General features: G+C 37.1%; 2 protein-coding genes across 6 annotated transcripts in view; one reads left to right on the forward strand and one right to left on the reverse strand.

The window, feature by feature from the left end:
- Window positions 1-23,555, forward strand: part of Fam227b (family with sequence similarity 227, member B) — a 200,449-nt gene that overhangs the window by 56,839 nt on the left and 120,055 nt on the right. The gene's annotated exons all lie outside the window — the stretch shown is intronic.
- The window catches only part of Fgf7 (fibroblast growth factor 7), a 53,227-nt gene continuing 37,813 nt past the window's right edge, over window positions 8,142-23,555 (reverse strand). For all 3 annotated transcript variants that reach the window (XM_005376686.1, XM_005376685.1, XM_013510298.1), the window contains exons 3-4: window positions 11,121-11,224; window positions 8,142-9,951 (exon numbers count right to left, since the gene is read on the reverse strand). In XM_005376686.1, the coding sequence (XP_005376743.1) occupies window positions 9,757-9,951; window positions 11,121-11,224 (299 nt within the window). In that variant the 3' untranslated portion in view covers window positions 8,142-9,756. The remainder of the gene's footprint in view (window positions 9,952-11,120; window positions 11,225-23,555) is intronic.

The following is a 23,555-nucleotide window of genomic DNA, read 5'->3' on the forward strand; positions in this document are numbered from 1 at the left end:
GTCAGAAAATTGTAAGTCCAACCATTGTTACTAGGGAGACATCTGTCCATAATCTCTACACCTGCTATTTTAAGACTTAGGAAAACATTTTTGCTGGCAGTCTGTCAGCTATCACTTAAAGTTCCTAGTACTTCCAAGGGTTCATTTGTTCCAAATCTGATCTTGCTAACGTTGGTTGTATATTTGCAATCAGGTAATTTTTTAAATTTTCGAAGTATAGATTTATTATCCCTATTAAAATGCCTGATGCTGTGCCAGTGATTGAACACATCCATACACACATAGGCACATGTCCATGGATCCCTTCATATGATTATGCAGCTGAAGAAGATGCAGGCATATATCCATAAACCATGTGTATGCAAGTGTTACTTAAGTAGCTGAATGGGGAGCTCACAGGAGGTGGAGGGAGGGAGGGAGAGAATGAATGGAGAGAGAGAGAGGGTCGTACATACGTATTCTGCAGATGCTAGATCAGTGCCATAGACTGAAATGCACTAGGAATTTAGAAAAGAGGAAAAACTACTAATTGTAAGACAGAGCTAAGTCTGTTTATAGTTTATTAGAGACAAGAGTCTTGGTGTTTTTATGATCAAAACAGTATGGAATCAGTGAAAAATTTAAACATTCCATATGATAGAGCAACATTTTAAAAGTCCAGCAGGGGCTGGGGATTTAGCTCAGTGGCACAGCACTGCCTGGCAAGTGCGAGGTCATGAGTTCGATTCCCGGTACTGGAAAAAAAAAAAAAAAGTCCAGCAGTATCAGATGTGGAGAAAATGATATGCACAATGGTATAAAGAGATGAAGTTTATGAGTAGAAAAGGAAGACAGGATTCAAAAAAAGAAAACATAGGCAGGGCCAATAGGTTGACAGCTTTGATTCTTGTTTAGAGAATTTTGACTAAACTCAGTAGCTAGTGGGGAGAAAGCAGGGTTTCCACCAATGAGAACTGACCTGTTAAAAAGATATTTGGAAATAGGTGGCCACCCAGGATTTGAGATAGTGGGGAACTTAAAACAAACAAACAAGCAAACAAACAAAACAAATAGAATGCTCTTGTTAAACTTTAGGCCCAGGTTAATGAGGTCATGAAAGTAATGAGGGAGAGACTGTACTGCAGGATCTTAGGAAAGAGTAGTTTAACAGTCCTGGTGACTCCTATAAGTCAAAGGGGCAGATTCAACAAAAAGATGGGATACACCCATTCAAAGACTCTGGAAACAAGGGCTACATTATTATGAGATCTGGGGCTTTGGGGAAGTTAATTTAATGGAGCGCTGTGAGCAACGTGTCCTTGAGATTTGACCATTTATGTGAAAGGCTAAGCTTGCTCTCCACTGTATCAGAGGCACCAGCTCACTAGGGGTCCCACCCTTCCACTTGTAAAAAACTGTGGAGAAGACACATTTTTAAAATAATGTTTATCATTATTTCTCTGATCACAAAGATGGTGTATATGAATGTATAAAATTTGAAAAAAAAATCAGTATGTAAAAGAAAATAAAACATCACTTACAATACCACCTTAATAACATTAAAAATGGTAAATAGATCACTAGGAATTCCAATATTATTTTGTGGTTTTTTTGTTTGTTTGTTTGTTTGTTTGTTTGTTGTTTTTTTGTAGTACCGGGTATCAAACTCAGGACCTTGCACTTGCCAGGCAGGCGCTTATGCTGCTGCGCTATATCCCTGGCCCTCCAATATTATTTTTGAAATAAAGGGAATGTAGCTAATCCAGCATTCATTAGCAAGAAGTTAACACTTTCTTGCTTTCATTATAGGATAATATCATAAATATCGGACAGATAAATTGAGAGTTGAATGATATGTACACAAAACAATGTCGAACATTATTAAACTATAGAAATGTAAAGTGAAATTGAGATAATCCCTATTGCCTAGCAAAACAGCCCCAAAGAGAAGTAATAGAAGGGGCTGAAAACTGAGATGATTCTACGAAAGCCTACAGCATGAATTACCCACCCTAGTAATGGTACTTTAAGGCAGAGGGTCATCGTGCAAAAGCTTTACCTGCTTCTCCTGGTGGCTTCTGTCTGGACTGCATGCAGCACTGGCACTGTCTGGTATACACTGAAGCACCCCATTCTGTCCGACCCAAACCAACAGCACTTTACAATAGTACTGACTTGTCTTCACCTCACACAGTGCTTGCTGAATGTGTCAAGCAATATATTTTAAAAACAGAATCTATAAAACTTCAGCGATATGCATTGCTTAGCCTTAGGTATTAAGATTGTAGAAGAACCAAAAAGAGAGGTGTCTGAGAGGAGCTGAGAAAAGAGTTAGTAGAGTGTTGGTGATCCCCATGGGTTAGATGTGATTTGTGCTCCCAGGTGTATGTGCTGGAGGTTTGGTCCTCAGCCTGGCAATTGAGGTGGTGGAATCTTGAAGAGATGGTGCCTGGTACCAGAGTGATTAATGCTGACCTTATGAATGAGTCCTCCTGAAAATGAATTGTTATCAACTGATGCCATCCCACGAGTTTGGCCCCTTCCACACATGGCTCTTCCACTCCTCTGCCATGTTGTGATGCAGCCAGGAGTAACCACCCTACAGGCTGAACAGAGAGAGCTGCCAAGTCTTGGACTTGCAGTCTCGGAAATTGTGAGCAAAGTGTGTATCTTGGGTAAAATGAAATTTTGAGCAAAACCTTTTCTTTATACATACAAGCCTCGAGTGTTTTGTTACAGTCACAGTGATGGACTACTACAGTGATTTACCAGACACTCAAGGAGAAGGGGAGAAAACAATAAACCTGGATTCCAAGATACCAGATAGAGGTTACCCAAAGAGAATGCTCACCTCCACCACAAGGAAAGCCAAACACACTAACTGCATTTTGTGGTGAGTGGCTGAAGTCCAGCACTAGAACTCAGCGAGAGAGGGACAGACAACCCCAGAAGACCCGAGGAGGAGCGGAGAGACCTAAGACGGCAGCAGAGAGGGACAAGGGATGTGGCAGCTGTAGGAGCAGATTGCCCTCCTGATTCAATAAAAGTCAACATTTCTCCATGATAAAGACCCCTTAAGAAGTTAAGTAGATAAAGGACATGGTCCCCTGACCTTGATTTGATCATTACACATTATAAACAAACATCAAATTGAAAGGGAGGTCATACACAGTACAAATAGTGTATGTCAGTTAAAAGGAAAGAGCAGTGAAAGCTGTGGACATAAAAACTGGGCAGAATATTTACCCGCTCCATGCTCTGTTGGTTGGAATGTATTCTTGAAAAAAAATCTTTCTGAAAAGCAATTTTTAAAATTCTATTTCTTGTAAGAAAATAATCAGAAATACAAGGAGGCGTGGATTAAAATGTTCATATTTGTATTGGTGAAATTTTTGAAACTACCAAGATAACCAACAATATCAAAGGCACTTAATAAATACCTGTGAGGTTAAACAAGCCTTCTTATTTACCCTTGTCAGATCTATTAGTTGTTGGATTAACAGAAAATCTTCAGTGGAGTAGGAAATCATTTAACTGATAGATACTTGCTTTATGTATTTGATGCTTACTGTACATATAAAAGGTCCACTTTTTGTCAATTTTTGATGGAAATTGATGATGACCTCTTGATGACCTTTCCTAAGAATATGATTCTAATAATTGTCATGCCCATTAAATATGGTAGGCAGTGTCTGGCTTCAGTTTCTTTAAAATAAACTGAGAGTCCAGTGACATCTACCAAGCATTCTGAGTGTGTGTTTCTTCTAGATTAGTATTACTTTTTCCTGGTGTTTTGCCCGTGCCTAATCCAACAGCAAAGTTTTTAATCACTGACCTATTTCGACTGCAATTCTGTAAGCCTTTCTGGAGACTGGTACTCAGTTCTGTGTCGTATGGTAAACAGTTGCAGTTTTGGACACAGGCATTGTATAACGTGAGATGTGTTTTAAAGAACCACTCTGGCTTCTCCGCCAACGGACTGCAGAGGGAACAGGATTTGTGCACCTTACATTCTGTGATCATTTCAATACAAAACAGTGGCAGCTCTCTAGTGTACAGAGGCATCTATAGAGGCATCGAAGAAAACCAGGAGGAGGAGAAAGTTCTTCAAGGTGTGTAGGGAAGACACAAAAAGTTAGAACCAGGATAGTTCCTAAAGATGACTTTGGTGTTTCTGGGGTTTTTTTTCTATGTATCTAATTAGTTCCCAATCATACAGGTACATTAGAATTTCCTGGGGAGTTACAAAAATACTATTGCCTAGGTCTTATCCCATATATACCAATGCAACTGGCCTGGAAGGAGCCTGAACTTCATTATTTAAAAAAGAAAAAAAATTCCAGGTGACTTTAAAGTGTGTCTAACATTAAAATCAATGGCTTTCAAATCTTTTTAGATTTTATGCTCAAGTGGTCTTGAAAAACTTGTGGCTGGTGGCCTTCACTATATAGGACAAACCCAACAGAAATTCACCTGACACCTATGATCTTATTGTCTTAAAGGAGGGCAGTTGAGTGGACTGTTTTCAGAATGAGTCTGAAGCCAGGGTAACTTACCTCAGACAGAAGTAAAATGATATTGTTCATGTTCCAGATAGATTAGGAATCCTAAGGAAGCACAACTTAGGATAACAAGTCCAAGCTTAACTTTCCCATGGGACAGTGGACCATGCAGTATCTCTCAGAGATGCACAAGGTCCTCCCACAGCCTACATCTCTGTTGTCATGGTTTTGCTGAATGCACACCACTGGAAGCTACGAATTACTCCTAGGGTGCTTTGCAGAATGCAAATACTTTATTTGTGGCTTGCAGTAGATAGCTTTTAACATAGCCTCCTGTGACCTCCTCTTCTGGTAGACATGCCCTTGCATAATATCCCCCACTTCACTGTGAGCAAAAGTGTCATCACACTAGAGATTAAATTATTTTTTAAAACTACGGCTTCCATTTGGGGCCCTTTCACACTCTCTGACTCCTTGCTCCATGGAAAACAAACTTCCTGTTCTAAGCGGTGTTACAGAGAGGACTTGGGAAAGAGGTGATGATCCAGAGAGCAGCCAGCAAGGCCCTGACCAGCCCTTCTCTGACTGGAATGCTGAGATACGTGACTGACTTTCTGAGGAACTCCATCCAGAGACACCAAGCTGACCCACATACCCAGCTTCCAGAACCACACAAACTGAGATCATACATATTTGTTGTTTTATGCCATGATGTCTTTGTTACACAGCCACAAATAACTAATACATGGCTGGACTCATCAAGAGAAGTGCTTGTCATCTTCAAGCTGGAAGTTATTATTCACTTCACATTTTAATTATTAGGATGTCAGCGCTGATGGTGTAAAAGAAAGCAAGTGTGCACAGGTTCTTCTAAACTCAACGATGATGGTTTGGAAATGGAACCACCTAAGAATCAGGAAATGAAAGAAAAACAAAGAGGCATCTTCTCAGGCAAGATTAAATGCATGGTTTCTTGACCAGCATGGTTTGAGAAGGCAGAAATCAGGACCCACTGGGGAGATACCAGGATTTTATTATTTCTTCATGTCAAATCTCCTCAACTCAAGACAAAATAAATGTGCTTGAGAAACCACTTAAAGCTGGAGGGTGGGTGATAGTATACGACAGCCCAAAGGTACAAAACACCTTCATCGAAGGCAGAACTTTGTTGAATAAATATGGTGACATGAAGTGCAAAAAAAAGCAATAGAATCAAAAATAGCCTAACAGCAATCCTGAGCCAGTTAGGAATGAAGGTTTAATGAACTAGTTTATGTAGAGATATATCTTAAGTGAGATCTTAAGAACGCTAACCAGAGAGACCAAGTAATAGGCATTTTCCAAAAGCTCTGTTTTAAGTGATCATAGAAATGTCAAGGCTGATAACCATCTGATACCCACACGTGAGTCACAGTGGCCTGCATCCGTGTGGTAGATCAGTACATTCTGATTGCTAGTTACCACCTAGACTGGCTGTTACATGTCTTCTGTGTCAGTCCTGTACATAGTGAACTTAACTAAGTTTGGGGGTTTTTTTAGCCCTCGGTCATGAGTCAAGTTGCACTGTGGGAGGTGGAAGATCTCTTGTGTCTCATGCATGCCCAAGCAGATGGCAGCGAGGCAGAGGTGTGGGGAAGCCTTGGGATAAGCCTCGTGTGTTCTTCTGAAACACTGGTTTCACTCCTGGGTGTTAGAGACGTTTTCACATTCAAGCAACCCAAATGTATTTTGGAGTAAACTACAAAAATCACATGCATCTTAAGAGAAAAAATTTCTAGGAATTCTGTCTTTGGTGAGCCTCCTTGTATTTCCTGTACTTTCATTCATACTTATACTATTGTAAGGATCTCAATAGAAAATTGTGCCAGGTGTGGTAATGCACACCTGTAATCCCAGCACTCAGGAGGCTGAGGCAGCAGGTTCTCCATGAACTCGAGGCCAGCCTGGGCTACATAATAATGAGTTGAAGACCAGCCTGGACTACACAGTGAGAGCCTATCTCAGAACAACAACAAAAAATTTGTGAGAGGCACACTTTCAGGGCATTCGTGATTTCAGGGTTTGTTTTTTTGTTTACTGTTGAGCTCCAAAGTGAATCTTTATGTTCTTTTGTGCTCTATAAAGACCCAGAAGGGAAAATGCTGAGTGAGAGAAACTCTTCCGAATTTATTTCTAGTTTCTCTTCTCTTCTGTCATTACCTTGAATTTGTAACCAACTCAAAGGCTTTGTATATCATGGCTTACCTCTGTCACAATGCACTGACTGCACTTTGTGTTCTAAGTAATTAGGTGTCGAAAGCATCTTTAAATTACTGCATGGAAAGTATCTTTTGTATTACTTGTTTTGTTAAAATTTCATATTATTTCAATTTTTTTCTTTCCTTCTTGTTGGAAACTTTTCTACTTTCCCTCTTAAAGAGCACTTTCGACAGGTTCTTATAAAGATATTTTTAACAACAAACATTTTTCACTTGTAAATTAAGGGGTTCATGTAAAAGTTGAATAGGAATCAGGATTATGAATGGTATCATTTCCTTTCTCTCTTGAAGTCAAATCATCACATTGTAGATAAAACATTGTATATGAAGACGCCAAACTGATCACATTTGTTTACAAATGTAAAGACCGCGTCTCTATAGTTACACAAAACAAAAAAAGGAAGCGCTAACTAGTAATCGTATAACCTAGGAAGCAGATGACAAGTGACCTAGGATCTTGTGACTTCTGCATCCATCCGGCCGTACGTCCTTGGATACATCAAAACCTCAGTTTCCTCATGAATAAGGAGCATAAAGTCCCCATAGAGTTTGGAGATTCTGAGCATACGTAACTAAAACAGATTTTATTTCCCAAAATTTGCATGATGAACTAAAAGTGCTTCTAGAAAGACTTTATAGCTGACTTACAGTACCATGAATGGAATTATCACTAAATATTAGTTTTTGCCTAATAGCACTGCTGTATAATTTGATGGTGGTTATTGCTCATTTTATATGTACAGACACTAATTCTGTTTAAATTTCTGCATTTTGTGTTTCACTTCAGTGTGTGCATGTGTGTGTGTGTGTGTGTGTGTGTGTGAAGACTGAAGGCAGGACCTTAACATTGAGCCCAACCCTTTTTGAAAATTTTTTTATTTTGAGACAAGGTCTCACTAAGCTGCCCAGACTGGACTTTCCTACCTCATCCTCCCAGAGTGCTGGAAACCTCAGCTTTTAAAAATGAAGTGAGATTAGTATCATGACAAATCTTCTCTGATATTCAAACATGGAGCGGTTTTATGTAGAAAACTGATTATGCACAAACACTCTGCTAGGCTCAGAGGAGACAAATATGAAAACCTAAGTCGTCCTCTGCCATCCGTGTGTTCACACGGCTCCTAAACCCAGCCAGGAACCCAAAGTGGCAAGACCCTTGACTCAGGTAAGCTTCAGCTTGCCAGTCCTGGCGCCTTCCTGGAGTGCATCTGGGGAAGGGCAGTTCTTCCTAGCGTCCTGCAGCCTGGTCATGCAGGTGAACCACGAGGATATCAGGTGACTGTTGTTTCTGGGGACAAAGCTTTTCCATAAAGTTCTCACCCATAAGTGTGTTACCAAATAGTATTTAATAGAATGTAAAGAGACTTGAATGACAGACATTTTGAAATGAAAACCACAATGATTAGCATCACAACCATTTAATTTGGATAAATGTTGACTTCCCATTTGTGAACATATAAAGTGCTCCCCACATCTTCCCGTGAGAGGATTCTGAAGTGGACGTTTACCTCTCCAGTCAGCCTGGCGTCCGGCCTCACCTCGAGGCCTGGGGGTGCCCAGGGCCCTGTATGCCTACTTGAGTCCCAAATAGAGGACACTATGCTCTGGCTCCCTAACAGCGAAATAACTGCCTTCATTTGCATGGTAGATATTTCTGGAGATTAGAAAACTACATTTGCATAGTTTTTTAAATATGACGCTTTTCTACTTACACACTCAGCGTCAGTGTTTGAAATCCTGTAACTTCTTTTTATCTGGAATGATTTTACTTATATGATCTGGTTTAGCTGGCAAGAGTATTGCGGCAAAGCATTTCTTGCATATTTACATTGTTCCCTGTGAAAACCTATTGTGAGCGCTGCTGCAGGCTGTCATTCTTGTCTGCCATCCAGGGTCTATGGCCCGATCACTGTGTTCTAGACTTGGTGTCGGTCACAGAGGGGAGGGGGAATCTGCCGCTGAGCCAGACAGTTTTGTTATTCCTTTAAAATTAAAAGCATATGAAACAGATACAGCTTATTATGGTTGTTGTTTTTTATAAATAACATAAACTTAAATAACAAAACAATAAAGTTCAAATACAACTTAAAAAAGAGTTTAATGCTGTAACCACAGAGAAAAAGCATGATTATTTGTGGGAAGAACATTATTAAAAGCCATATTCCCAAATATGAATTATACAAAAGAGAGATTATGTTACTTAAAAAAAACACTTAATGATTTCTGAATTTTACTTTTAGGAAGTATAAAATGTTACTTTGTGGCAAGTGAGATGAAGTACAGTATTATCAGCATTACTGCGATTTTATATACAAGATTGTAGAAAATAGCCTTTTAGAAGTACCTTTTCAATCTGAGCAGTATTAGGAATTTTGTTCTTGTTAATAGGTACATGCATGCCCTAAGCCTATAATTTTGTAAAATTACCTGTTTGATTTAATTCAGTAGAATTTTTTGAGAATAGTCCTTTTTTTCTGATTAGGGCCTAAGTTCCTGATTGCCGTAATTTTTCACTGAAAAGCACTTGGCGTACTGCTCGTCTTTCATAGCGTTGGCTTGATTATCTGACACATCTTTCCAGCAGCCTTTAGGTCCGACATCTCTCATATAACACCATCTGCATTATTCTCATTATTATAGCAGCCATTTTATAAGCAGATAGGAATACTTAAATAATCATCAGATAATTGAATCTAACATACTCTAAGGGTAAATTAACTTAAGAGAAAAACATTACTATTACTAACACCATGATTGTACAACCAGTTTTACAATTTTTTACAACTTTTAGTTACTAAATCTGATTTTTGTGTATATTTTTCAAATCTTTCTTTAATGCAGTCTCTTAAAATAAACATAAATGCGCAAGTCCAGCTTGATCAGTTTTTCAGTAGTTTTCCAGCCTTTCTTGGTTACAAAAAAAAAAAAAAAAGAAAGAAAGAAAAGAAAAAAGAAAGAAAACAGTCCACTTAAAGAAATCTCCCTGCTGGAACTGGTTTCTTGTACGCCACCTATGATTAGGTTATTGCCATAGGAAGAAAGTGAGCTGTTTTTTGTTCTTTCTTCGTTTTCTTCCCTTTTACAGGAAGCCCCCTGTGGCTTAGGGCGACAAACATTTCTCCTCCACCGTGTGTCCATTTGGCGGACGCGTATGTGTTGTAGTGGTTTTCCAGAATTAATTCTTTGAAGTTGCAGTCTTCGTTACATTCTTTCTGTTAAAACAACAAACGGCATGAGTTCCAGGGGGTCTCAATTAAACAGAGAATAAGCAGAAAGCAGGTAATTTTGGGTAGAGTCAAAGCCTAGATGACTTTTTTTAAAACCGCAGATCAAGTGAGCCTAATACAGTTTATTAGCTATATCTGCATAGGGGATTTTTTGGTCCAAGCAAGACATCTTAAATTTAACATAAAGCAAAAAGGATCATATTTATGTAACATGATTTCAAAAATGTCACTTTTTGCCATCAGTTTCTACTGTTCTTTAGTTTTAGGACCAAGTTCCCCCTAACACCTATGGTAGTGCTTCTACTGCCATCTCAGGTCAGGCATTCGCTAGCCCCTGGAAATGCGGTGTAGGACCTCTGCCACCCGCGGGCAAGGGACCCATTTCACAAGCTTTTCTTCATGTACTACTGCCTTGCCTTCAACAGGAACAGAAAGTTGGAAGTTATTCATTCATCTATGCAGTTCAATTCTCATTCATTCAATCTATATTCCTATATAATTTGTGTCGGGCATTGTGCTGAGCAGAAAATTAGAGGTGAATTTCTTTATTAGTCTATTCAATTGAATTCATTGCACCTATATTCTTATGTGATTTCTTTGTGCCAGGCGTTATGCTGAGCTATGCATAGGAAATATAATTATACTTTACTACACTGGGGTGAACTGTTACACATTTCACATTGTAATAAAGTGGAAATAATGTGAATGCTTACAGTTCAAAGCCCGTTATTGTGAGACTCATGTTGAGAAATGAACTGAATGCTTCAGGGGCTTTTTTCCCCAAGAATTTTCGTGTCAGCAATGTGTAAATTGAGTGAACTCTAACAAAAAGAGCTTTAATACGGACAGAAATTTTGGATGTCAAGATTCTAAAACGCACATGGAAGTTTGGAGCTAAAAGGACCCTTAGAGTTCAGTTGTTCCAATTCATTCCACAGGTGAAGAAACCAAAGTCCAGATAGCTCAAGCAGTGTCCCCAGTTTCCACTCAGAAAACATTTATTCTTAATGCTTTAATAAGAAATGTTTCAATGAAATTATCAAATATTACCATTAGAAAGAAATTAACTCCATTTTTTTTCCTTTCAGAAAGGCAAGATGTTTTTAAGAAAAAGAACCTGGAAAAATTAAGTCTATGCTATGAATTATAAATACCTTTGCATAGAGCTTTCCTTCCTTGTTCATTGCAAGATAATATTCACTTTCCACCCCTTTGATTGCCACAATTCCAACTGCCACTGTTCTGATTTCCATGATATCTGGAAGGAATCACAGAAAGGTGTACCAATTATTCACTCACTTTGCAGATTGTCCAACAAAGACCATTTGCTCTTACTTCTGTTTTACCTGGAAGCTGTTCAGATTATTAAAACTCAACTTGAGGCTCCCTTCCCTTAGCACAGCATCAGAGCAGTGACTAAGATGGAACGTGCAGACTGATGAGTTCCCATTCTGTAGAGAAAGAGATCTGCACTCAAAGAAAAAGATCTCCAGATTCATTCTGCAGAACTGCATTTTAATGTACTGTAATAACAGCAATAGCTGGTGTTTATTAGACGCATGCCGCATGCCAAGGATTGTTCAGTACTGTTGTGGAGTTTTGGAGCGAGGACAGGGGCGTTTGCCCAGTTTATTTCAAGTCAAATGACTTGTTTGAGAACTGACAAACTAAGATATCAATGTTTTTCAGATCCACTTCTATTTACTTTCTTTTTTATTTTATGAAAAAAAATTTGTAACAAAATAATAAAAGAATAGCAAAAGTTAATATACTGTGTATCATTATCTTCAAAATAGCTACTCAGAGATTTTTTAAAAAGATTCTTATAGCAAATAAACAGAATAGCACAAAACTTTCTTTTAGTGAACTAAGAGAAACTAGAAGTACAAATAAAACGAATTAGCATATATATGAAATGATTTTTGGCACCACGGAATCAGTGATTTGTGTATTAACTCTGCATATCATCACAGACTACAAAACAAGTATACTTGTTATCCTGGTGTCATAGATCAGAAAACTGAGGTACAGGGTAGTTAAGTAATTTGTCAAGCTTTTTCAGCTGCTGAGTGACAGGATTGGAATTCGAATCCAGACCGTCTGATTCTCAATCATTATTTAAGACTGCGAATGCTATGTAATAAGCTAACATTTTGTACTCTCCTGTTTGGTTAAACTTTATCTGAAAAATTATTGCTGACACAATAGTTCCTTAATATACTGAAAATGAATAAAATTCCAATTAAAGTGATTGTAAATGTTAGTAAACAGAGCCTACTGCCTCAAAGAAGAATGTGTTTAAAACTTTTTAGTACTTTAAAAGAACATTTAAAACAAAACTGAGCCCTGTTTGCATAAAATTTTATAGCTTTATACCTGTCTAACTAATTTTTTTTTTGTCTTTTTGAGACAGGGTCTCACTATGCAGTTCAGGTTGGCCTTGAGCTCACTTTGTAGCCGGGGCTGGTCTCCTCCTGCCTCAGCCTCCTGAGTGCTGGGATTACAGGTGTGTACCACCACACCCGGCTCTAATTAATTTTTAGGTTTCTGAAATCCAAAAGTTAAAACATAACATAACTAGTAAACACATCTCTATTTAAGGTATATCTATATTAAATTAAGGTATATCTATACCTTAATTTAAAAGAAAGGTTTTTGGCAAGCACAGGCCTGGAAAGCTATAGGAAATTCTAGCAATTGCAAACCCAGGAGAATCATGATACTGACGCCTCCGCAGAACATTCAACAGATCTTCATGAGCCAGTTGTATGCCTGGCTCCATTCAGGCAAGTGCCCTACCCCTCCTAAACATGCTGATCTGATAACTACTAATAACTAGAACTCCTTGTCGTTTTCATTAAGGCAGGAACAAAGGGAAATATTATGCCATATGGCAGAATCCCATTACATCAAATCTGTACCAATACAATGAGTAATCCTGAAGAAATTCAGTGATTCAACATATCTCAGTACCTTCAAATTGAATTAATCTATATTTAAGAACACATGAAATAGTTGATCTCTAGTAATCTTACAACTGTAAAATTTTAAGTCAACATTTTCCTTGCCTTCAAATCCCTTTACTCCTGTCATTCCTCCCTTTATTCAATATTTTATTTCTTTTAGATAGAAAAGAGAATGTTATGCAAAAGCTTAGAGTATCTTTTATGATCAGATCCAGAATGTAACTGTTGAGTAAGGGCTACCATTAACTGTGACCTGTGATCTCATGCCCTTAGATCTAGGACCTAATCTGACAATATGTTCATATTGTTCTACTCTCAAAAACTTTTCCTCTGTCCTTGGCCTGACCACCAACAACTAATTCTTCATTCCACTTTAACACACAAGAGGTGATAAATATTATTAATCTTATCCTGCTGCATTAGGATTATGGATACTAAAAAATCTTTGTCATGATTCTACCTTTAACTGGGATGAGAATAGACTTGAAATGTCTGGGTTCCTGTGTTCTTAATTGCCTGTCATATTTTTTAGAAATTCTTTCACACTGAGAAATCAGCATATCTACAAGTTGTTGCTTGGGAGAGCATTAAGCAGTTGTAGGAGTCAATACCCCATGAACCTTGATTTTCTGTTCTGTTTAGCCCCATGTTCTATATCCGTCGTTTTAAAGGAGAAAAGCCAGAGATGAAGAAATTAATGCTACCGCTTTTTGTTCCGGTGCAGAGTGGAAATTGAGGCTCCTTTTGATATCCACAAACATCTGTGGAAGTATTAACTACGTAAGCTAATGGAGCCAGGGACTTGCAGAGGAGACACAATATAGTAATATGCAACATGCAGACATTAAGTTGGCTACAACATAAGTTAATTAAACAGTACTTGGTGCTGTCTCCTATAAGACTAATATAAGAGCTCATCTTTTTCTGTGGATCTCTATTTCTGTTTAAGAGAAATGTCTTCTGAGAGTGCTCAGAGGGGATATATTTCCAATTAGTTAAGCATATTATGAAGAGGCATCGAAACATAATATTAGAAGTTGTTGGTGTTAACATAATGACTGTGCTAACATTATGGGTAATAGGAGAGGGGGGAGGAAGGAAAGAGAGAGACAGATAGACAGACAGACCAAGGTGGAGACGGAGATGGAGATAGAGACAGAGCAGCTCATACAGCACAACCTGAAAAGGGACAATATGTAAAGCAGTTTGACCATTTAGCCTTGTCAACAATAGTGTCAAAAATAGCATAAATTCACTATTTAGGATGTCACTCTTGCAAACTAGATAATATACCCTAACTGGCTTCCCTGTTTATTTCCTGTGGTTCAAGCATTCATTTACTTATCCAAGACTTTTTGTACCCCCCCCCCGGAATGAGAAGTACAGAACCTTAGGGTAAATTGCTATTACATTTTAAAGAATTCTCCAACATCTGCTTCCATAATTTTACATCTTCCCCTGAGCTTGTACTTTGAAGATTGATGCTAATTCTGTTTTTATGGCCAATAACTATGATTCAAAAGTTCTTTAACTTTCCCATTTGAAAAAAATTTACTGCCTTGTTACACAGAAATCTACCTTCCTATTCAAGCATATTGAACATTTCTTTTCTCTGAATTTTCAAATTTTATATTACAAGTTCAAGGGGAGCATATATGTTCCGACATAACTATTGTTTTGAAGTTGGAGAAAGGAGACATAGTTGTTTAATGGTTAAACTGAGAACATTTAATTTCAACCAAGTATACTTTCTTGGGCGCATTAAAAAAAAGAACTGATATCAACAAAGAAAAAATATTTTTAATGTTAAATGATTTTCTCTGAAGCCTAGATCATTCAGTGGAAAATCTTAGCCATCATATATTTATGTTACATTTAAGGCTACAGATGTCATTATTTTTATATCAAAAAATATATCCAACATCTCCAAAGCACACAAAGAACTCTTAAAAGACAGTAAGGAAAGAGACAAAAATGGGCAAAACATCTGAACAGACACCTTTACCAAAGAAGACAGGCAGATGACAAATACATGAAAAGATGTTCAGTGCATGTCATCATGGAACTGCAGATTAAAACAATGAGGTATCGCTGTACAACTATGAAAATAATTAAAATCTAAAACATTGACAGCACAGTACTAGACACTGACAAGGATGCAAAGCAAGCCACACGTTGATTCACTGCTAGTGAGAATCTTAAAAAGAGCCCCTTTACTGTACAATCTAGCATTTGTGCCCCTAGATATTTACCCTATTCAGTAGAAAACCTCTGTCTGCACAGAAATCTGAACATAAATGGTTTTATAGCAGCTTTATTTATATCACTGAAAACTAGAGACAACCAAGGCATCCGAGTAAATGGATAAACAAACTGTGTTACATTCACACAAGGGGTGTTAGTTAGCATTTTTAAAATGAGCTCTCAAACTGCAGTAAGATATGGAGGAGGCTTAAATACATATTTCTGGGTGAAAGAAGCCAGTCTGAAAAAGCAGCATATAATGATTCCAACCATGGGATGTTCTTGCAAAGGCTGCAGATAGTAATGACATCAGGAGTTGCCAGGGGCTGGGGAGAAGAGGTGCAGAATGAAACAGTGAATCACAGTGGTTATTTAAATCTATGAAACACTGTATAGGACACTGTAATGGTAGATTCATTATTTTTGCACATATCAAACTCACAGACCTATGCAAGGCAGAGCGAACTTTTCTTTTTCTTTTTCTTTTTCTTTTTTTTTTTTTTTTGGTACCGGAAATAGAACTCAGGACCTTGTGCTTGTCAGGCAGGTGCTTGTGCCGCTGAGCTATATCCCTGGTCCAGGCAGAGTGAACTTAATGTGAACTATACACATTTGTTAACAAAATGTATCCAATACTTGTTCATGAACTGTAACAGATGTACCACATTCACTCAGGATGTTCCTAATAGAAGAGCTATGGGAAAAAACGGGGATGGAATATGAGAACTCTACTACTCTGTAAATATAAAATGGATCTAAAAAACAAAGTCTGTTAATTTTTTTAAGTAGTCTACATTTTTATTAATAATATATAATGATTGATAATGTAGAATTTAATTTAATTTAATTGATAATGTAGAATTTATAAATGTAGAATTTATATACTTTATATAAAGTATATAAAGAAGCTACATGGTTTTTTAATGACTTATTCTTGTCCCAAATATGTAGAACACATGGAATTTATTATTTATTACTATTAATAATGCCTTTGGTGATGGATTAAGATATGTTTGCCAAATGGATAACTTCATTTTGTGACAGAGATAAGGACAGTTATATGGAGTAAGTTAGAATGCAAACATACTTCAGAAAGTGTAGGAAATACAGATACGCTGTATGTAGACCACTATCGTACTTTATGAGTGTATATATCTTAGGTGTTTGAAGATGAAATATGAGATCCAGTAATACTCTAGAAACCTGAGCTGATGGCTCTATTATGCTGTCAAAATAACTAGATATTAATAAGAAGCATATCAAAATTCAGTTAGTAGTTTTTCTTCTCCCGCAAAAAGGAAATGAATGATACCAAGAAAAAAATTCCAATTGCTAAAAATAACAGGATGGAAAATTAATTCCACAGAAATTCAGAAGCAAGAACTGTTATGCATGTGAAGTGGTGAAGGTAGGATTTGAACAGTGTCTGAATTAGACCTAGAAGAATGCATCAGCTTAATATGGAGTGAAAATATGAGGCTAATTTTGAGAGAAAAAGTATCTCCAAGGTCATGAAAGCAAAGGTTCAAAGTCATGTGAGTAAGATCGACCCAAAAGCTAGCTGCCTGGCATAGGAAGTGTAACAAAATAACAGAAGAGGATGGGGAAAGACTCAGGGTGAGATTGCTGAAGGCCTTGAGTGCCAACTTAAGGAACTTGAGCTTGCATTTGAAGACACTGAGGAGTCACTAGAGTTTAAAACGTGGAAAAGGTTGGACTAGAAACTGCAGTCTAGGGAACTGAACTGGACATGAACAGTAAATAAGAACGGGAAAAGCTACAAATATCTATGCTGATGTTATCAGCTGATGATCATCTTGACCTATAAGGAGGCTTTATTATTTTTTAAAGTAAATAAACAAATGTTTTCAAAATATCTCCACTTAAATTTCTAACGCATTAAATTTAAGTCGTTCTGACTCTTACGTACAAAAGCTCTTTGTTCTCCTCAGTAGTTTTGAGAGTGTCAAGTGGTCCCGAAACTAAAATGCTTGGAAACAGCTTTTCTAAATTGATTTTATTTCTCCTACCCTGTGTAGTCGCAGTTTCCTGTGTGCTGAAAACTTATTCTGCTGTGTTTGTGGGATTAGCTTCTTTGGCTGTTTTACCACCCTTCAAATGCGTGGGTTTATACACAGAAACTCTGGATGTATGCATATGGAAATGTTTGGTCCACTCTAGAATGTCTAGAGAATTTCTTACTGGTATTTTAAATTCTCAAGCCGCAAATTATAATTAAATTACATAAGCAAACAGTAAATTATGTAAAACATTCATGTTTGATTAAATTAGTTACCTGTTTGATGTTAGTATGTATTTATCCTGCTGAAGTTTTTGTACACTGACAGTTACAAGGATAGCAAAGAAAGTTTTTCTAAACACGTGCTGTATTGTTTGACATATTAAAATCCTATATCTCGGTGTTATATTTTTAACATATCCTGTGTGTCATTTCTGCCATTATTAAATATATGAGTGAGTGTGTTTGCTATTGTAAATTCAAAAGAATTGCCTTTTAATACCAGCGACTTGACTTCCTCATCTCTTCCTGCCTTCTCAGACATCTTCAGTCTCTCTCCTTTTTGTCTTTTGGTTGCTGGAATCCCTTTTTAATTTTTCTCACAACCAGGGGTGTTTTAAGATTTTCCATAGATCTCAGGTGCTATTATCTCCTGAGTCCGCCCCCATAGATCACTCATGTTAAAATACATCTCTGCTGTTCAATAGATACAATATTTCATAGTTATTTTTAAAGTTTTATGTGATCTTTCCTTTGAAATTATTTAGTTTGTACTAAATCATTGAACTTACCCTTGGCTATAAATGTTTTGCTGATATTAAGCACTCTTAAGGATTTTTACAAAATGAAACAATACTATCAAATTGTTTCTGGGTGTAGTGAAGAATGACTAAATTAGCAAAATTGCATATTTTGTATGTGAAATATTTGCTAGTCTCGATTTATTTCATTTTCAAATTTTATTGTCAGTGTCCTAAAATTTTAAATATATGTGTATGCCCTTGAAATTTTTATAGGTTGTGTGCTCTGTAATCATGGGTCGAATGAATAAAATGTTCCTGCTCTTAATTCTAAGCCTTTTCAGAAGCATACTCTAATTCCTTTTCGCCAGCACCACATTTCATGAACAGAGCCTCAGTCAGCTCTATTTTCTTCAAGTGAACTCTTGTACCGTAACTTCTAACCTCTTGCTTGCTTTCCTCTAGCCTCCGTGGCTTGCTGATTGCCCAACCTAAAACTTTTATCAATAATCATTTTCCCCCATGCACCCTTTGCTGCTCCTGACGTGCCCATTCTACTCCTATCCCTGGCGGTTTCCCTAACCCTGTGCCACGCTGGTGCTTTGCTGTACTCGGAATGATTATTTGGGGGGTAACCCCCATCTCTTGGTCTTTTATTACATTTTATTTCTGACATTTGTTACATCTTACTAGTGCTTTTATTCTGAAGTCATTTTCATTTCATTGTCTGGAGTATGCTGTATTCTAGCTTTTAAAGTTCGAACTTCAAAAATAAATTCAAATGTCCTTAAATTCATCTAAAATTAATTTGGGGAGATAGTGTGAGGTGATGCCCCACAAACAATTTATTCTTGCAAAAAGCTATCTCATTTTTAACATATTAAACACCCCATTCCTTTTTTTTACTGATATGATGTCTTGTATATTTTATTGGCTGTTGTCTTTCAGCTATCTACCCATATTGATTTGTTATTAGCTACCAACTCTCAAGTGGCTCATTGTACTTATGGGTAGCTCTGACTCCAGGTATTACTGTGCAGAGTAAATCAGTACTGTTTTCACATAGCTGTGAAACAGAAGGGTGCAGACACTGGGCATGCTCAGAATTATCAGAACGTCTTTGGCCCTTACTCATGCATTTCAATGTGAATTCCAGACTCTTTACTGGCCATATAATTTATTTAAAACTGATTTCTCAGCAAAGACTGGACTGGGATAGATATCCCAAGACAGAATATTAGCCCTTATTTCCTTGATAGAATCCATAGATTTACTGTTCAATAATACAACCTCACTATCTTCCTTGGGAATATTTTTAATCATTTCATTATTTGAGAATTTTGATATAATAAAAACTATGTCAGCAGTTTTTCTCTAACAAATGATGAATGTTCCTTTATTTTGTTTAAATTATGATTTTTGAAAAAAACAAAAGTTCGATACACTTTTTGTGGTGTGTGCAAAATTAAAAATATATTTAATAAACGGAAACAAATATAAATGTCATAGCATCAAAAATGATAAAACATGCTTTCCTTATCTGATCATGACACTCCTGTGTTTTACAGTAATTAGCTCACTCAGTTTTACAATTGTTTTAGTTTCTAAATAATGAGGTAAGAGAATAGTTACATTCTGTTATTTGTAATAGTACCCCACAAATAAAATATTACCAGTGTAGAAAGTAATTATAGCATCCCCAGAGCAACACTAAGTTCAGTATATGACTGTCATTATATTTTCTGTAGCATACAAAATTACTTGATAAATATTTATTGAATGTTTAGCTACAAATCATAAATTGCCACATATACCTCAATAAAAATATGTTGAAGTGAGGTTTGAATTTCTTTTTATGCTAATAAACTTTTATTTAACTCATTGTCCTTTGTACTTTCTGTTGTTAAGCAGCAGCCCATTAAGGTTTTAAATTAGCAGCAAAGGACAATGAGTGAACCTATCTGTGTGACAGTGAGAGTCATCACGACTTGACTAAACAGTGACAGGACGAGATGACCAAGTCGTGAACAAATTTATCTCCTCCCTCTGCCAGGCATCCAGGTCAGATACGTTCGTGGAGACACTCAAGCCTTTCTTCACTAAAGTAGAAAAACATAAAATGGACTTGTAAAAATATGTCCCTTGGAGTAAAGAAAAAAAGGTTCTTTATTGAAATTAATCCCCCAAGTACCTTGGAAACACATAGACAGTTACTTAGCAAACGAGGAATTGCATTTATTTATTCAACCTAAGATTACGTTAACTATTTCAGAAGTGGCGCTCTGATGGCTTGGGTTGAGGGTGCAACCTGCCTAGGACCTTAGTCGTGGGAATAAGTCACATCACCTCAACTTGTCGTCACACACCTTATTTTCCCACGAACTCCAGGCCTTCGTATTTATGCATAATGTGCAGCACCCCTGCCTGTCACAATTTTTCCTTTTCACTTAGCCACTTCAGCTTGTTTATAAATTGGCAGATAAACTATGGCACTAAACAAACTAGCTATTTCTTTTTCACTTATTTGTCACTGATGAATTTAAGAAATGCTCATAATAACATCTAGCTCTTTTCTACTACAGTATCTGTCCTCGGACATAGCTGTGTCTTTTAGAACCCATTTGAAGTTACACCTTTTTGAACCTAGCCCTTTTCTTATGAAGCACACTGAGCCTTTTGTTCTCTCACTGTCTTTTTTTGTTTTTGTTTTGTTAAAAAAGTATTTCACAAGAATGGTTGTAAACAATTCTCACTGTCTTTTGTTGTTAAGTTTTCAAGTGTATGACAACACAAATCACCTACTGTATCACTCATTCATTCAAGTCATATGTATGCATTTTCTCCCCCAAATTTCTGAGCAAAGACTATTAGCTGTTGCTCCCCAATTTCCCTTCTTTGTCCACAGCAATGGCTTCTTAGCTGGCTAAGTAAAATAAGCATTCATCTCCCAGCCTCCTTTGCAGTTCAGTGTGACCATGTGACCAAGGTCTAGCTGTCCAATGGCAATGTCCAGAAACCCTCCCAAACAAGACTGCGGCAGTAGCTCTCTGTACCAGCTTTGCTTGCATTAATCCGTGCTCCTGCTGGAATCTGGACTCTGCCTTGGATCATGAGAACAATGTGATTGTGGAAAACTGAACTGAGTAGCCCTGGAAACTCCCACATGTTTTTGTGAAGCAGAGTTGTTGTTCTTCCAGATGTTTATTGGATGGAGAAATAAACTATTTTGCTTAAGCCAAACTGAATTTGAACTAATGTGCCTCAATCATTTTCCTGTCAGGGCTTATTCTTCGTAAAATGCACATAAAAATCCAGGAGGCTTTTTTTTTAGTAATCTTAAGGCGCCAGCCAGAAAACCAAGTCCTGTTTACAACACTATTGTTAATAATCAGGTGTGTACTTTCAAAGCTGGGTTTTTTGTTGTTGTTTTGGGGTTTTTGAGGGGTTCTGTCTGCTAAAGTCATAAGGTTAAGCTAGAAGAAGAAACGAGAACAACACCTGTGCTCGCATCTTGGATTCTCCTATTCAGAATGAAATGTCACTCGAGATCCCACGCTTCTCCCAGTACTGTCACTCCTGTGTGTGTTAGCATTTGCCTTCTTGAAAAATCTCCACAGATTCACCCTCTCCGTGTCATACACGAGTCAGGATGACCCAAGGCTCCCTGGAAGGCATGTCCAACCACGTTCTGTGGCTTCCTAGCTATAGAGTGATCTCATTTGGCTAGCATTTCTAGTGCTCCTCGGCGTTACTTAAGCATGAGATGCTGTTGTGATTCTTCCAAAAACCCAGAGTCATCGCTCTTGTTTAGAATATCATAAACATTGACTTGTGAATAAAACAATCTTTTTGGCACTTCGCTATTTTCAATACTCGGCATATTTGTTGTCTTGCTGCTCTGTATCAGTTTATTTCATTTGTTGCATTCTTAATGATTTGGATTCTCTGTGCTCGTTAGATTTTTTTTTTCTTCTTGGCTTCCTTTCTAAATTAGTTTTCCTACTCTCTCTAATAATACTTATCTTCTTAAACAAGCTGTAGCATAGAAAAATTATCTCACATCCTTTCACTTTTACATCTAGCCAACAAAAACAATTTATGTTCCACATAATCACTGACCATCTCAGACACGAGAATAAGCACAACAAAAACATTTTAAGTCAATCACAATAGTTTCCTTAGTGTCCCTGCACCCAGAACAACTTCTTGAAAACTACTGAGGTCCTGAAAGTATTTCTTTAAATTCCTTCTGGCCAATTCCATGTTACTGCTTCTATTCTTTGCCACTCCCCTGGAAAGTGGCACCTCGTACTGGAAAATACCATTTTAATATCAAACTTAGCTTCTTTCAGCAGATATGAGAGAGCACAAATACTCAGCATAAACAGCAGCACTGATCCCAATTATTTCCGTCACATTTATTCATTCCTCTTACTCCGTCCCTTTCCTTAGCTTCCAGCCTCAACAGATACTGAAGTTAGGTAATAACAGGATGGAGAAGGTGGGGATCTTTCAACCCGAAGCATTTTGAGAATGAATGTATGAGAACAGTCATGTAGATACCGTTTTTACTGGTGTGGCAGTGCTAATGTGTTGGAATTTTTACGAAGATACTGAGTTTCAGGTAATGGTGGTTTTCCATATCCTATTCTTGAATTCGGCATAGGAAAATCACTTTGTGATCTAAACCCACAGTGAAACTGTAGTTACACTAGATAATATAGGATTTACTTAATTGTATTTTAGCAATAAAAATAAATTTGCATAGCATGAAAAACTTGCAAAGATAATCTTTTAAAAATATACTGATACTGTTAGTGTTCTAATTTATAAAATATTTTGTTTTTAAGTATTTTACTCAATGTTAAAGAATTGACCGGTAGGTGTTATTTGAAGTATCCTCACATGTGATCATTTACTTTGCTTGCCTCTTTGATCACCAGCCAATAAACAGATTCTAGAATATCATCATTTTCCACATTTTGAGTGCAACACTGAGGTCTCCAAAAGATTACGCCAACTTGAAATTGAAATTGAAAGTTGACTGCAATTGTATGAAGATCTAAAGTTTTACTAGCAGTAATGCTAAGTAAATAACGCTTTCCTAGTCTTACACTAAAATGTGTATTAAATCATATTTACCATTTCTATTTAATGCTTTCACCTGGTGATGAGGTGGACTTGGAATTATTAATCAGACTGTAGCAGTAAGAATTCTCTGGATTGGCTTTCATAGCTCCCTCCTTACCATAATTTCCCATTTTGAATTTACTTTTATTTTGACCCCAAAGATTCATAAAAGTCTAAAATTTTAGCCATTAACTTCACAATCACATCATTGCTATTATCTGTCAACTTTAATGCATAGCTGAGTTGCAGCCATTATCTTGATAATGAAGATTATGTCATTCACTGATGCTTGTAGATGTTTCAGATAAGTCGTCAGCTACGCTTTGTCTGCGTCTTTGTAAAATCAGAGTATTTACATAATTTGTTGAATCCTTAATGACACCCAGGGACTTAATCTGTAAGCCACTGTTTTGGCCTTGACTACAGAAATAGTATTCTGATTCCAAGAAAGGGAATAATAATTGTTATACTATGAAAAGTCAGATGATT

This window comes from Chinchilla lanigera, unplaced genomic scaffold (genome assembly GCF_000276665.1).
Source record: "Chinchilla lanigera isolate Chin_1 unplaced genomic scaffold, ChiLan1.0 scaffold00008, whole genome shotgun sequence".
Classification (NCBI taxonomy): domain Eukaryota; kingdom Metazoa; phylum Chordata; class Mammalia; order Rodentia; family Chinchillidae; genus Chinchilla; species Chinchilla lanigera.